The 15382-nt window shown below is 37.8% G+C and overlaps 1 protein-coding gene across 1 annotated transcript in view; it reads right to left on the reverse strand.

The window, feature by feature from the left end:
• The window catches only part of LOC122793921 (latent-transforming growth factor beta-binding protein 4-like), a 2484519-nt gene that overhangs the window by 1526336 nt on the left and 942801 nt on the right, over positions 1 to 15382 (reverse strand). The window contains exon 10 of the mRNA XM_044062009.1: positions 9433 to 9603. Coding sequence (XP_043917944.1) covers positions 9433 to 9603 — 171 coding nt within the window. The remainder of the gene's footprint in view (positions 1 to 9432; positions 9604 to 15382) is intronic.

Below are 15382 nucleotides of genomic sequence, written 5' to 3' on the forward strand. Positions count from 1 at the left end.
GATAGAGTCACCTATTACAAGTGTATCAGGTGTGTTGTTTAGCCTTAAGGGCTGTGACTGTTGTGAGCTATGTGTTGCACGTGTTTTGTTTTGGGGTAGCAGTTGCTTGGGTGTCTGCTATGGAGGTCTCTGCTGCTTAGGCAGATTTTTATTTAGAGCCTCCAAGTATGTTTTTGTGTGTTTATGTGTTTGGTTTGTTGTCGTGGTAGGTCTATGTGAGACTGGAATTGTAGTGAGTGTGGTTACTTCTCCTCCTGACTGGTTACGCCAGTACTAAGTTGAGAGAGCTTAGCCTCCAGTTTGGCTATATGGTTGCATCTTTCACATGTGTTGGAATTTGTTGGGAGGAGGAGAGGGTTGTCTGTGTACATGAGGCAGTTGTAACATTGCCTCCAGATTCCCAGATTCACCAGCTGGACTGGAGAGGAGACTGACAACTGACCTTTGGACATGCTAGAATAGTATTGGGAATTCCTTTATAATTGAAAAAAAGGGCCAATGGGGAACAAAGTACTCAAGGGGAGTTTGTGAGGGTGTAGTGCTTTTAATTTTTTAGTGCTGACTTATATAATTGCTTTAGTGAGCAAGTGCCAGGCTTTAGAGTGGGAATAGGGTGTTTATTATGAGAACTAGATCAGTTCTAAGGGAAAAAGTGAAGAGCAGACTTTGTGGAGCTGAGAATGGTTTAAACCCAATTAAGCGGCGCTGCTCGATGCTGCGCTATGCTAAAATCAAGAAGCCGCGCTAAAGCGGGTTTTATACAGGGGGACTTGAAAGAGCTAGAAATTGGCCCAAAATGACCAATAGACTACCAGATTCTTGTGCTGGGAACACTCCTCCAGGGATAGATAGGCTGCTCCAAGCTCCTCACTGCCACTGGTGAACAAAGAAGCCTCCCTTTATTCAAGAAAGGAAATGGGCAACACAGGAACTTTCCAAAAGTCCAGAATACAGCAAAGCCTGTATTTGGACTACTCTAGGTCAGGAATGATGGGAAACAAGGATAATTTTTTTTTTTTTTTTGCAACAAACAGCAGGAACATGCAATAAATATGTAACATAGGCTAGCACACGTGAGTGTGTAGCCTCAACAGGTAAAAGCAACAAACAGGACAAACTTTAAAAGTGCAGATGCAAAAACAACTTTAAACAGTTTAAAAAAGTTCAAGAAGCAGAAATACTTGCAGTTTAGCTAGATCGGACAGTTGCCCAGGTAGTAGCAGAAAAACAAACACTTTTATCAGGTTAGCAGTCACTCTTTTAGCCTCTCTGCTGCTAGCACCACTCTGCAGGACCACAAGGAGCTTGGCTGAGTAGTAACAAGTGCAAAAAACACGCCAAAGTGGGTTTTATACAGGGGGACTTGAAAGAGCTAAATATTGGCCCAAAACGGCCAATAGACTACCAGATTCTTGTTCTGGGAACACTCCTCCAGGGATAGATAGGCTGCTCCAAGCTCCCCACTGCCACTGGTGATCAAAGAAGCCTCCCTTTATCCAAAAAAGGAAATGGGCAACACAGAAACTTTCCAAAAGTCCAGAATACAGCAAAGCTGTATTTGGACTACTCTAGGTCAGGAAAGATGGGAAACAAGGATAATTTTTTTTTTTGCAACAAACAGACTACCAGATTCTTGTGCTGGGAACACTCCTCCAGGGATAGATAGGCTGCTCCAAGCTCCCCACTGCCACTGGTGAACAAAGAAGCCTCCCTTTATACAAGAAAGGAAATGGGCAACACAGGAACTTTCCAAAAGACCAGAATACAGCAAAGCCTGTATTTGGACTAATCTAGGTCAGAAAAGATGGGAAACAAGGATATTTTTTTTTTACTCTTTTACAGAGTAATCTCCAACCCAAACCTAATGAATATACTGCACATCTGTAAATCAAACAGAACTAAAGCTGCCTGCTCCGGGGACTTAAATATGTCCCTGTGACTTGAATAGGACATGCTAGAGGGACAGATTTGTCTCCCAACAACTGCTGTGTCTTTGTAAAAGGCTGCTAATTCATGTGAAGCAAAGCGTCTCTTTGACACTGTTCAAAAGGAATCTGGAAGAGTGGATGGGGCACTGTAAATTCATAATGGGGACAGCGCCCCCGACTGTCATGGATGTGGGTAGTCATCACTAAATACAATCCCTGGGATTGACTAAAATATCTGTGGTATTACACACTGGGATGAAATGGCTAGGCTTGAAATGACCTCTGGGTCAATAGCCTAATAACCTCCTGTGTTCCTATGATTATTATATAGGCCCTAGTTGCTGGTTCTTAGTAGTTATAGAGTGATCAATATTTAAAAGCTATCTGTAAATATTAATATCAGGAGCCATGTAACCTGCACTGAGACAAACTGTATATGTAACAATGTGCATATGCATCTTGAATCTTGGCCTTGTGCTTGTATGTTACCTGTTGGTTCATAATATTTCTATGTCTGTATGCAGTGTCAGATCTCAGGCTGTGGCTGATGTGGTTAAGTCTGGATCAGTCCATTACCCTAATTAGCAAACATAATAATAAATAAAAATAAACTTGGATATGGCAAAGGATTTCAACAAATTTCAGAAGTATTTAGAGTTGTAAGCAATACTTAAGATGTGATCTCAGCAGATTGCAGTAAGGTGGAGGCATTACAGCTTTGCTTATGGAGTCTACCTAGCTGATGATATATCGATCTAGAATTCTTTTTCCTGTAGTTACCATCCTCCCACTTTTCTCCTGGAAGTCCATTTCAGATATGGTCTGCTCTCCCATATTCTTTCCTGTGCTGTTAGCATCAGTTTCTCTCTCTTCCATGAACTTCATACTGTGAGATTTCTGGCTCAAGCAGTGTAATTTGCTTTGCATGCATTAAACCATAATTGTTACCATTCTGACTATTTAATCAACCCTTCCTAATCATGCTTTAGACAACAGACCACATATCCATATTATACTTAGTTTTGTGTACTCACTGAAGAGATGATGCTATTCTTGATTCATTCAGGTATATCAAAGTCTAACACAATGAACAGTACTCAACCTAGGTCAGATCTCTGAGGTACGTTAGTAGTCATTTTCTTTTTTCCTAACATATTCACTCTCACCACAGCTCTGTGCCTACCCTTCAACCATGCAGCAATCCAGTTCCTCAGTTGTGGTTCTATCCTTACCACTGCACCTTGTCCACCATCTTTCTACATCTGTTCATGTGGAGCAATCTTGTTAAGGTCCAGTAGATCATGTTTAATTGATCTGTCTACTACCATACCCTGTCACATTTATGTATAACCATCTGATTTACAAATCTAGATGACATTCAACTGACAGCTCCTTTTGACAATGAATCGATGTTGGTTGTTACCCTGGACATGATTATTTTCTAGGAAAGCAACCGGCCTTTTCCTTATAATTATCTCTATGACTTTCCCTTGCTACTGATGGCAGTTCCTTCTATGATTATGCTTTGAACATTGGCCAGTGCAGAAGTGCATGAGAACTTTAGGACAGAATGCTTGCCCCTTGTACAGGAGAGGGCGGACCCAGGGAACTACAGGCCTATAGCCTAATACCAGTGGCAAGAAAAGTCAGTAAGAGAACTTTGTGTCAAGTATGTTTTCCTGGACAATCTAAATCTCCATAATTGTAATATGATGGGTTCATTGTTACAAGAAGCTATAAATCAAACAAAATCTAATTTTATGACTTGATTAGTGGTAAACTTACATGACAGTACTGATAGGCAGGGTCTACCTAGAATCTGTTAAGGCCTTCTGACTACTCTCAGACATCTAATAGAAAAATTAGAGAGGTAATGGGTATAACCGAGAGACACGAACCCAAGTGTTGCCATGGTTGAATGGTAGGTCAGACAAGGTTGTGATAAGGGGATAGTGTCAGGAGCAAAGGTATGTATAGATGTACTTTAAGAGTTAGTCTTGGATCCAATACTCTTCTGCATGTTTGCTTCAGACATATCTGAGGGAAGAAACAACACAATTAACTTATCTGATACAACTATAGGTGCAGCAGTGGACAATGATAAAGTGCGTTTATGGAAAGATTTAGAAAGGTGAAAACTGTGGTTCTGTGCAGGGAAATACAAACTGACTTGACCCACAGCAAGTCTGTTGTGAAGTACAAGCTGCTGGAAGGTGCAAAACGTATGGCAATGGAGCATAAAGGGTGCTCTTCATATATGGGCCAGCAGGAATAGAAGACATGGGTTGTGACAGTAGTAAACAGAATACTGGGGTATATGACAGGGAGGAAAACTGAAGAAAATGGTAATGCTTCCACTCTACAAACAATGAGAACTATGTGCAATTCTGAAGGCCATACATAGAGAGACACATCAGGCTGATGGTAAAAGTCCAGGAAAAAGCCACCATAAAAGTGCAAGATATGGGACACAAAATATATGAGCAAAGGCTAAAGAAGAGAAAAAGAGCACATGATACTGATTGCAAACAGAATGCAAAGGAAATGTGAAAATGATTTTGTTAACAGCAAGGTGGTAGGAGGGCGCATGCAAATATATTTGTGGGAGTAATTACTTTTTGACTACCTGAAAATACTTATTGGCAGAGAGCATTGAGGACTCAAAAAGCAGTTCGAGAATAGATGTTGGAGAAGGAATATCTGGAGATATTTAAAAGAACATGAGCCAAGGTGGGGGGGGGGGTGATACAGGAATGTACAGTAGGTATCAAGTTATAATTATTTATGTCCTGCCATCAAGCAAATATAACATAATATGCTCAGCAATATCCTTTGTCTGCCTATGATTTGCACTTTTACTATATTGTAAATAGGACCTAATATGTTAAAACTACTGTAATTTTTCTCATGGCCTTCAGGTTAAATATAGCAGCCTAAAAAGAAACTTAAAAAAGAATGTAGGTTAACACTACTGTAACTTTTCAAAATGGCTATTTTCAGGCGTACGGGCTTATATCCACTGATGTGAAACTTGATAATGTCATATTTGCTCCAGGACCTTAACTAAAAGTGTAAGATGGACAATCGATTTTACTTCACTTCAGCTCTGTCGTAGGATTTCTAGTCCTCCCTTACTTTCACCTTGTTGCATTTCCTATGCCCTTCTCAAAAGGATTTTGTCTTCTTTTGGTTATATGTTGGTTCATCAGCAACTTATAATCTCAAACTAGCTATATGAACATTAGGCCCAAAGACACATTTTTAGCTAAATGATATTTGCGGTCCCCTAAATGGTTCACTTTGCTGGTTATTTATACCACTGTGCAGACAATCATCCAAATGAATATTTGACTGTGGTGATAAAGTCTGCAGCTCAGCCCTTGGTATTTTCCTTGACATTTCTTCTACTTTGACCTCTTCACACACTGCTATCTTCCCACTACTTGCCATTGCTCTCCTATTATTTCATTTTAGAAAGCTAGCTTTCTTAAAGGTAGAAAAATGTAATCCTTTGAGCAAATCATATTAATAAAGTCTAGTGGAATATTCGTCTACAGTGTCATTACTTCATTCAACATCACCAGACCTGAGGAATGCCACAGTGTCGTTTGTGAATTAATCACAGGCACAATTTTCCCCAAAATCTACAAGTTTCCTCATTCTTTCTGAGATATTGAATGTTCTATCCATACTTAATACTGTTTATTTTTTTACTTACTTTTTTAACATCTCACATTATGTAGAGACATAATCAGACATTCAATTATAAAAGAGAAAAAAAAATTACAGATTCTTTCATGCATTATACAAATCTGATTTCTGATTTAACAGTTGTTATTCAATGTAACTTTACAAAGATTGATTACGCCCTGTCTTCCCTGAACGCTCATTCCTCCTTTTGAACATTCAGTATGTATTGTTCCCACAGATTATTTTATTTCTATCTAGTTTGCTCCTTCCCTTTCCCAAAGACCCATTGCTCTGCTGGTTTATATCCTTTACAACATTCAGTAATTGTGTTACAGTTGGTTTTGGCCTTGATTTCCTTTCTCTAGTAATTGCTTTTGGGCAGCTAACAGTGTTAAACATATGTAAGGCTTACCGTGTCAATCTAATTTAGTTTCTATATTCCCGATGAAAAGACTAATTTCTTTAAATAAAATAATATGTTTCCCCAACATTTCTGACAAAGTATCTTGTAGGGAATTTATAAAATTTTCTAAAATCTATCGACTCATTGCACCCCCCCCCCAAAAAAAAATGTTCCTATGGGTACTTTTCCATTTACAGAGTAACAGTACTGTAATAGCTAAGACGACCTTCTTGAGTCACTTAGAACACTTCCTTTATTAGCAAGTAGATTTGCTTGTTTGATAATTTATATTTCTCAGGACCCCTCTGAAAAATGGTGTAGCTTAATTTGACTGCAGAATGCTAAGATGTATGTGAGTATGTACAACCTCCCTTTAATGTTTTTGTAGTTCCTACAACACTGCACTGTATATTGGACTTTATGATTCATTTATTGTCACTTGGTGATGTGTGAATTGGAGTCAGCACGTTCTGTTTCGCTTTCCCAAATGAATACGTAAATATTATTTTGGAGAGTTCTCACACTACCGAAGAGATCTTGAAAAATTGTCTTTTTCTTAGTATCAGGGATTTTGAAAAGATTAAGGAGTATGGGTGATAAGTGTGTGTCATGTGTGTGGGGGGTGCAAATAAAAGTTATAAAATTATTGGTTTACTTTCTAATGTATGTTTTAAAACTGTAGTTATTATTCTACTTAAACATACTGTGTAACTGCACCTAAGTGCTACTGTTGCTGTACAGGAATTTCAGTGGCGCAGTATTTTATTTTTAAATATGATACCGCTAATGCAAAGCTAAGAAAGTTGTAGAGGAACAGGAAATGTCACAATTATTCCAAACGATAGCAACACACACTACTGCCACACTTCAACAAATGCCATTTTCTCCACATTTTGCCACGTGAAGTTTGGGTTTAAAAATGCAATGTTAGCACAGGGTAGTAACTAGATTCAAGCAGTGAAATTATTGACAATTTAAGTAAGTGTGCATGGATTGATGCCAGTGTGTATCTTGGGGTTAATAGTGTCTTGAATGTATAAGCTTTTTAGGCTGCATTACTGTTGCCCCGTTAAAGGAAAGGTACCTTCCCATGTACCTCTGACCTTCTCATTGCAGCTATACTATTTACTATCTATCTGTGAAAAAATTCTCTGAAGCCTCCTTAGGGTATAAAGATACTCATGTAAAGACTTGTGGACAACAATGGTAAACCTTCTTGGTTTCATTGTACACTTGAGAGCTGTACGCGTATCCTCTCATATTTCATTGTACACTTGAGAGCTGTACACGTATCCTCTCATATTTCTTTGTACACTTGAGAGCTGTACACGTATCCTCTCATATTTCTTTGTACACTTGAGAGCTGTACACGTATCCTCTCATATTTCTTTGTACACTTGAGAGCTGTACACGTATCCTCTCATATTTCTTTGTACACTTGAGAGCTGTACACGTATCCTCTCATATTTCTTTGTACACTTGAGAGCTGTACGCGTATCCTCTCATATTTCTTTGTACACTTGAGAGCTGTACGTATCCTCTCATATTTCTTTGTACACTTGAGAGCTGTACAGTATCCTCTCATATTTCTTTGTACACTTGAGAGCTGTACACGTATCCTCTCATATTTCTTTGTACACTTGAGAGCTGTACACGTATCCTCTCATATTTCTTTGTACACTTGAGAGCTGTACGCGTATCCTCTCATATTTCTTTGTACACTTGAGAGCTGTACACGTATCCTCTCATATTTCTTTGTACACTTGAGAGCTGTACACGTATCCTCTCATATTTCTTTGTACACTTGAGAGCTGTACACGTATCCTCTCATATTTCTTTGTACACTTGAGAGCAGCTGTACACGTATCCTCTCATATTTCTTTGTACACTTGAGAGCTGTACACGTATCCTCTCATATTTCTTTGTACATTACCTTTCCATTCTCATTTCCACGTCTTCTCTAATACCTTCCGATTGGTTCAATAGTTATCATGAATTATTTTCTAGGACAAATTATCACTTTTTTACAGCAGCTTTTGTTCTAGACTCAACTGTAAAGTTAACCACAGATGGTCTTTCATTTAACATTCCCCTATCACTTTCTTTATGCCTATACTCTGTTATCAATCCCCGGTAGGAAAGGCAGTTTCTAACCCTCAGTCCTAATGTCTATTTGATCCTATCCAACTCCATGACTTTTGCCGCCATAATTATTGTTTCTAATACTTTGTTTCCTTTGATAATTTTCTCAACTAATTTCTAGCTCTTTCTTGCCTTCCCATACTCCCCTTATTTAGTGAATTGTCTCCGTTTTAAAATCATTCTTTCCATTTAAATTTGTAGTGTTCTACTTGTGTTATGTATATGAGTCTTAACTGTGTAGCTTTAAAGTATCCCTTCAAATTTGATATTCCTAACCCAGCTTGTTCAGTGGGGAAAAAAAATTCCTCAATTCTTGCCCTCCTTCCCTCCCAAATACATTCCATCAATTCTTTATTAATTATATTCCACTATCATGAAGACTACCCTTTAGTCTCTGTCACAGTTGCACTGACTGCTTCTCCTCCATCCTTCTGTTTCTTTTCTTTTTTTTCTATTTTAATTTGAAATTACAGTTGAACGCCATCACCGCATGAACTGTGTTTACATTATGAGCTTAGTATGCACACTGCTCTGTTCTTTTCAGTATTGTTTATTACAACACAACATCTTAACTGCCTCATATTCTAAACTCTCTCCTTTCCTACAACTAAACAATTATAATCAGTTCCCTTTAATCTTTAAGTTTGTGTCTCTCTCATATCCGTCTAAAATAATTCAGAATGCCTCAGAAACATTCAAAACCTGAGTTCCTTGTATCAAGTTCTGCATTAGCATATTTTACCAGTTCACTAAACACTGAGAGTTTTCCCCAACATGCAGCTATATTATTACAGCTGCAAGAGAGAACATCCAGAAATGGTAAAAAATACACTATGCATTTTCTGGTGAAGTACATTAATGCATGAATTAATGACCCAGCTTCTACTAAAGATATAACAACTGATCCGGCTCGAAGTGAAGTTACACTCTGTACAAAGTTGTTGCGTGAAAAAAGTCAAATCTCTTCATCATCACTTGCTTTGTTTTATTGATATTATTTTTTAATGTCATATTTTTCTCTTTAAGCTGATTGAGGGAAATATTATTATGATTATTATTATATGAGTTTCTGTTTATTAACATGAATATCATGCAGATAAAGGTGAATTCCTTAACAACATGCAAATAATAGCCCCTGCTGTGCACTTCCTTTTGCTGTACAAATTTAGTAACCGGAAGTGAGCTAATATGCTGCAGTGTTCTTTACTTTTTTGATAAAGTGTGAATAATTTTGCCATATTTTATTTGTAACTGCAGGAAATGTCTTACATATTGTAGATCTCCCAGGAACAGTCGTGGTGGCTTTTGGTTGCACCTCAGCTTGTGAGACAACAGGGATCCTCTGATGTTCTCGTTCATCCAAAGCCCTCTGGCTAATCCTCAGGTCAGATGGTGAATAATGGTATCCAGGACCAGCTGGACAAATCTCTTTAAAACCATCTGTAACAAAAAAAGAAAACAAAATGAAGTGTAGTAATTGCCGAGACATTGTTATTCAGTTCCAGGTTGTTATACTCTCTATAATGTATGAACTAAAAACATGAGTGCCATTTAGACGGGCGCAATTAGTCAAATAGCACCTGGCTGATATGCAGAAAAAATGTTGTGTATGGAGTGTTGGTTTTTACCAAATGGGGAGGAAGATCTCTACACATGAATAAAATCAACACATCCCACTGAAAACAAACTATTCTACTATTTCTGCAAATGTAGGCAAAAGTATTAGCACCAGGCTGACCTTGACTAATTATACATTTTTAAAATCCTGACCAGAGAAAATTAATATTAAAGGTTTCCCCTGCATTCTACCACATATTTAATGTGTTCTATCATTTTTGTTATGAAATTGTGCTGCTTCTCCCAGGAAAGGAATAAGCAAGCAATAATGTCCAACAGAGTATGTGTTAATGTCTAATTAATGCCCGCCCAGGGGTGTTGTGAGGCACCACGCCACAAGCTGAGTTAGATGCTAGACGAACAGACCATAAAGTTGTCTCCTTCAAAATAAAACTGAAACCAGAGATCCCTTCCACCCAAGGTACCTTTAAAAATTTCTTTAAGACAAACTACCTACAACTAAGTGACACATTGGCTAACCTTAAATCTCCAACAAACCCAGTTTACGCCTCTGAATATGCAGAAATGTATACCACCACACTATGCCAGCATGTAAACAGCACCACTGATGCAGCTGTACCCCAAAGGAACAAGTACAGGTCAAACCCCAGGAACAAGTACAGGTCAAACCCCAGAAACAAACCCACGTGGTGGATTCATATCAACAAGCTTTTCAATAAAAGGAAAATAATTTTATCCAAAAGTAACGGTAATTTCCAGAATGCTAGAGCCCTCCACTGAAATAAACAAATGACTTAGGAGCTTACTATAATCTAGCAAAGCCAAGTTTTAGGCTAAAATAGCTACCCAATCCAAAGACAATCACAAGGCCTTTTTAGTTATGTTTGTAATCCCAAAAGCACAAAGTAGAAATGATCTGAACTGATTATGAACACTACCTACACTGAGGCTGAAGATATAGCAAACCTACTGGCCAATAAATTTAGCTTTAACTTTATCCCCCTCTTCTCTCTGTCTGTCCCTCAAGATATCCTTTAAATCGTTTTTTCTCCAGCTAAAATAAAATAAATAAATATCACACAAGACTAAGTCCTAAAAGTGTTTAACAATTATCAAAAGCTAAAAATAACTGCATTGCTGGGTTCTAACAATGTCCCTAGGTGCATCTTAACTACAGATGTGATGTTTGCTCTGAGAGTGTTGATGGAGAAGTACAGAGAATGTCAGAAGGAGTTGCATTGTGTTTTTGTAGACTTAGAGAAAGCATATGACAGGGTGTCAGTTGTGGTACTGTATGAGGGAGTCAGGAGTGTCAGAGAAGTATGTAAGAGTGGTACAGGATATGTACGAGGGTAGTGTGACAGTGGTGAGGTCTGCGGTGGGAGTGACGGACGCGTTTAAGGTGGAGGTGGGGTTACATCAAGGATCAGCTCTGAGCCCTTTCTTATTTGCAATAGTGATGGACAGGTTGACAGACGAGATCAGACAGGAGTCCCCGTGGACTATGATGTTCGCAGTTGACATTGTGATCTGTAGTGAGAGTAGGGAACAGGTGGAGGAGACCCTGGAGAGATGGAGATATGCTCTAGAGAGAAGAGGAATGAAGGTTAGCAGGACTAAGACAGAATATATGTGTGTGAATGAGAGGGAGGATAGAGGAATGGTGAGGATGCAGGGAGTAGAGGTGGCGAAGGTGGATGAGTTTAAATACTTGGGATCAATAGTTCAGAGTAATAGTGAGTGTGGAAGAGAGGTGAAGAAGAGAGTACAGGCAGGATGGAGTGGGTGGAGAAGAGTGTCAGGAGTAATTTGTGACAGACGAGTACCAGTAAGAGTGAAAGGGAAGGTCTACAAGAGGGTAGTGAGACCAGCTATGTTATATGGGTTGGAGACAGTGGCACTGACAAAAAGGCAGGAGTTTGAGCTGGATGTGGCAGAGTTAAAGATGTTAAGATTTGCACTGGGTGTGATGAGGGTGGACAGGATTAGGAATAATTATATTAGATGGTCAGCCCAGGTTGGAAGGTTTGGAGACAAAGCCAGAGAGGCTAGATTATGTTGGTTTGGACATGTGCTGAGGAGGGATGATGGGTATATTGGGAAAAAGATGCTAAGGCTGGAGCTGCCAGGTAAGAGGAAAAGAGGAAGGCCTAAGATAAGGTTTATGGATGTGGTGAGAGAGGACATGCAGGTGGTTGGTGTGACAGAGCAAGATGCAGAGGACAGGAAGAAATGGAAACAGATGATCCGCTGTGGCGACCCCTAACAGGAACATCCGAAAGAAGATGATAATGATATTAAATAGCATGAAGTATGATTTTGCCACAACCCTAAAACACTGTTCATTCTCAGCCTCCATACAGATTTTGTAGCAAGTGAATGGAGAATAGCTATAGTCATTCCACTACATAATGCAGGGCCTTTCCCAGACCCAGGCAATTGCAAACCCATAATTCTGACCAGCCTCATATGGAAAGACTTATCATGGAACTAATCAATCAGGACATAGAGAACCTCCAAACGCTGGACTTGTCTCAGTCTGGATTTGACAAGGGCAGGTCATGCTTACTTAAGCTGGTGAATGTTTTGAAAGGTCACCAAAGCAATGAATGAAGGCAAAATGGTACACACCACATACCTCAACCTAGCTAATGCTTTTGACATAATTCTTCATTAAAGCATAGTAAAAAAAAAAAAAAAACTAAAAATCTGGGAATAACTCCCTATTTCACCAGCTGTATGGCCAACTGGCTCAGAAATAGGATGCAAGAAATAAAAACAATGGATGTTACCTTCACAAAAAGCGCAGTCACCAGTGGAAACCCTCACGGATCTCTGCTGGTACCTCTCCTGTTCGGCATGTACTTTGCTGAAGTAAGCCAAAGGGCTCTGGCTGACTAAGGTTACAGATGAATGCCAGAGAAGAGCAGTTATTGAATCCCCAAATGAAGGTTTCTCCCAAATACATAACTGGTGCCAAAATAATTGACTTAAACTAAATGTCAAAAATGCATTACTGTATTCTTTGGGAAGTCATCTACTACAGGGAACTACCACGTTAACAATATGCTCCTAAGAGTTGACCCAGTTGTTTGAGATTTGGGCACGTATATGGACAGTGACTTAACTTTTGACCAACATGTGTCCATTATTGTAAGAAAGTCCTTCTATATTGCACTGCTTATAAACAAAGGGATTGTGTTTAGATCTTGGGATGTCGTTGTTCCAACTTACTCAGTGCTCATTAGCCCAATCACTGAATATAATGCCCCCTTCATCATGTATCTGTCCAGACATAATGGCACAGCATCCAAAGTCACATTACAAAATAAAAGAATAGAAAACGAGTGGTGCATGTTCCCTTCGTGCCCTTCATGACCTGCTTTTTATATCAGCAAGTCAGCTGAACCTCTTAAAACCAGGATTTATCATACATATGCTATGAATACAGCTAGAAGTGTTAATGCTTTGTACAGACATTCTGTGGTATGCAAGGATTTAAAAGAAATGCCTTCAGTGTACTTAAAAAAGTCACCAATTCTTACAGGGAGGGGGGATTAGGAACTTTTACTAGAGCAGAGGGAACTGTATTGGCAGTTATTGCTCAATACATGCACACTCCTGGCATTAGTGACATAATATCTATTAAGCTCACCCTGAAATTCAAAGATACTAATATTTGATATACTTTTACCTGCTCCTTCGTTTAGCAATAACATACTTTTTCAGTTGTGGTCCGAATATTGTTACTTGATAAGTAACTTTTTTTAACTGTTCATTTCTGCGGCTGTATTTATATATATATATATATATATATATATATATATATATATATATATATATATATATATATTTGTTGTTGTGTCTTTCGGCTTTTCCTGGTTAGGGGTCGCCACAGCGGAACTCAGGTCTGCTAATGATTGGTAGTTGATTTTTACATGCCGAGTTACCAGACCTGATACACAACCTTCAACGAAGGCACGCCCATTCACGCATGTCTCCATGCAGAAGACACTCTAGCTGAGAATCGAACCGAACAGCATCTTACTGTGAGGTGAAAATGCTACCGCAGCACCACCACCACAGTTTTTTATATATATATATATATATATATATATATATATATATATATTAAATTCGAAAAAGCGGCAGCTCTCCACAAAACACCAATAATACCAAAAAGGAGTGCAGTCAAAGGAAGGAAGATCTCCAAAAAATTGAAATGAACTTTTAATATCACCAACACGCACAAAACACTTCCACATTAATGCTCTTCACCAAAATCGCGTTTTCGTCTCCTCATTGGACTTCATCAGATGCTAATACTAATTAAACACACACATTTATATACCTCTAATAACACTAATAATCCAATAAAAAAGCTTCAATTAAGTTTGAATGCACAAATCAATTCACATTCTGGGCTCATAAATATTCATAAATTCTTCTTTCTATAAAAATAAATAAAATAATTTATACATCTTCATGTTCTTATAAATAATTAAAATACTATCAAGTAATAAAAAAATACATACATAAATACTTAATTATATTTCTAAAATCTTATTTTTATAATATAATTATTCATTATTAAGGAAAATACATTTTATAACACAATAGCTCCATCTATTGGTACAAAATTATATTCCAACTAAACTAACATTCATAGTTTAGCTGCCTTAGGAAAATACATTTTATAACACAATAGTTCCATCTATTGGTACAAAATTATATTACAACTAAACTAACATTCATAGTTTAGCTGCCTTTAATTTTAAAAGGGGTAAAATAGACACATGTTCATTAAGACCTGGATGTTTACTTGCTTATAGTGTCACTTGCCACCACAACTCTCTATACCCGATAGTATCTTCCCATGGACCTCATCTAATCCCATCCTTTATATGTTCAATTACTAAAAAAAGAAATTTGCTTTCTTTACATACCTTTGAATGTTTGTATAATGCATTTGTTTCTTTTTCCTTTATTATATCATAGGTATGTTCATACACTCTTCTTTTTAAAGTCCTCTCGGTTTTACCTATATAGAAAGATCCACACTTTTCAAAGGCAGCAAGGTAAACTAAACCCTTTGTCTCACAATTATACATCCCTTTACTACCAATCCATTTCTTTCTACTTTCTATATAGGTTTTCTCCTTATTGGCCATATAACTACATTGATTACATTTTCCACAAGAATATGTACCTAACTTTTTGACTCCCTTAATTTTATTTTGACCAAACTATTTTTGTTCCAAGTAATCTTTTATATTACAAGGATTTCTGTATACTACTTTAGGTATACCTTTAGGAAGTCCCCCCAGGTCAGTAAGTGCCATAAACCTTTCCCATTCATTAAAAAAGACAGTCCTAATATTATTATTTAAAGCATTAAATTCTAAGGTAAAAGCATGTTGATATTCTCCATTATTAATAAGTACTTTATCTTTTATTTTTTGTTGTCCATCATTTACTTTTTCTCCTAATATAGGGTAAAATGTATCTGCTCTTTTCCTTTCTACCTCTAGCCTAATATTACTAACAAATTCCTTACTATATCCTCTATCTAAAAACATTCTCTCCAACAAATCACATTCCAATTTAAAATCCTCAGACTTACTTGTCATTCTTGATCCCC

The sequence above is a fragment of the Protopterus annectens genome, chromosome 1.part0 (assembly GCF_019279795.1).
Source record: "Protopterus annectens isolate FY-2018-M chromosome 1.part0, PAN1.0, whole genome shotgun sequence".
Lineage (NCBI taxonomy): Eukaryota > Metazoa > Chordata > Ceratodontiformes > Protopteridae > Protopterus > Protopterus annectens.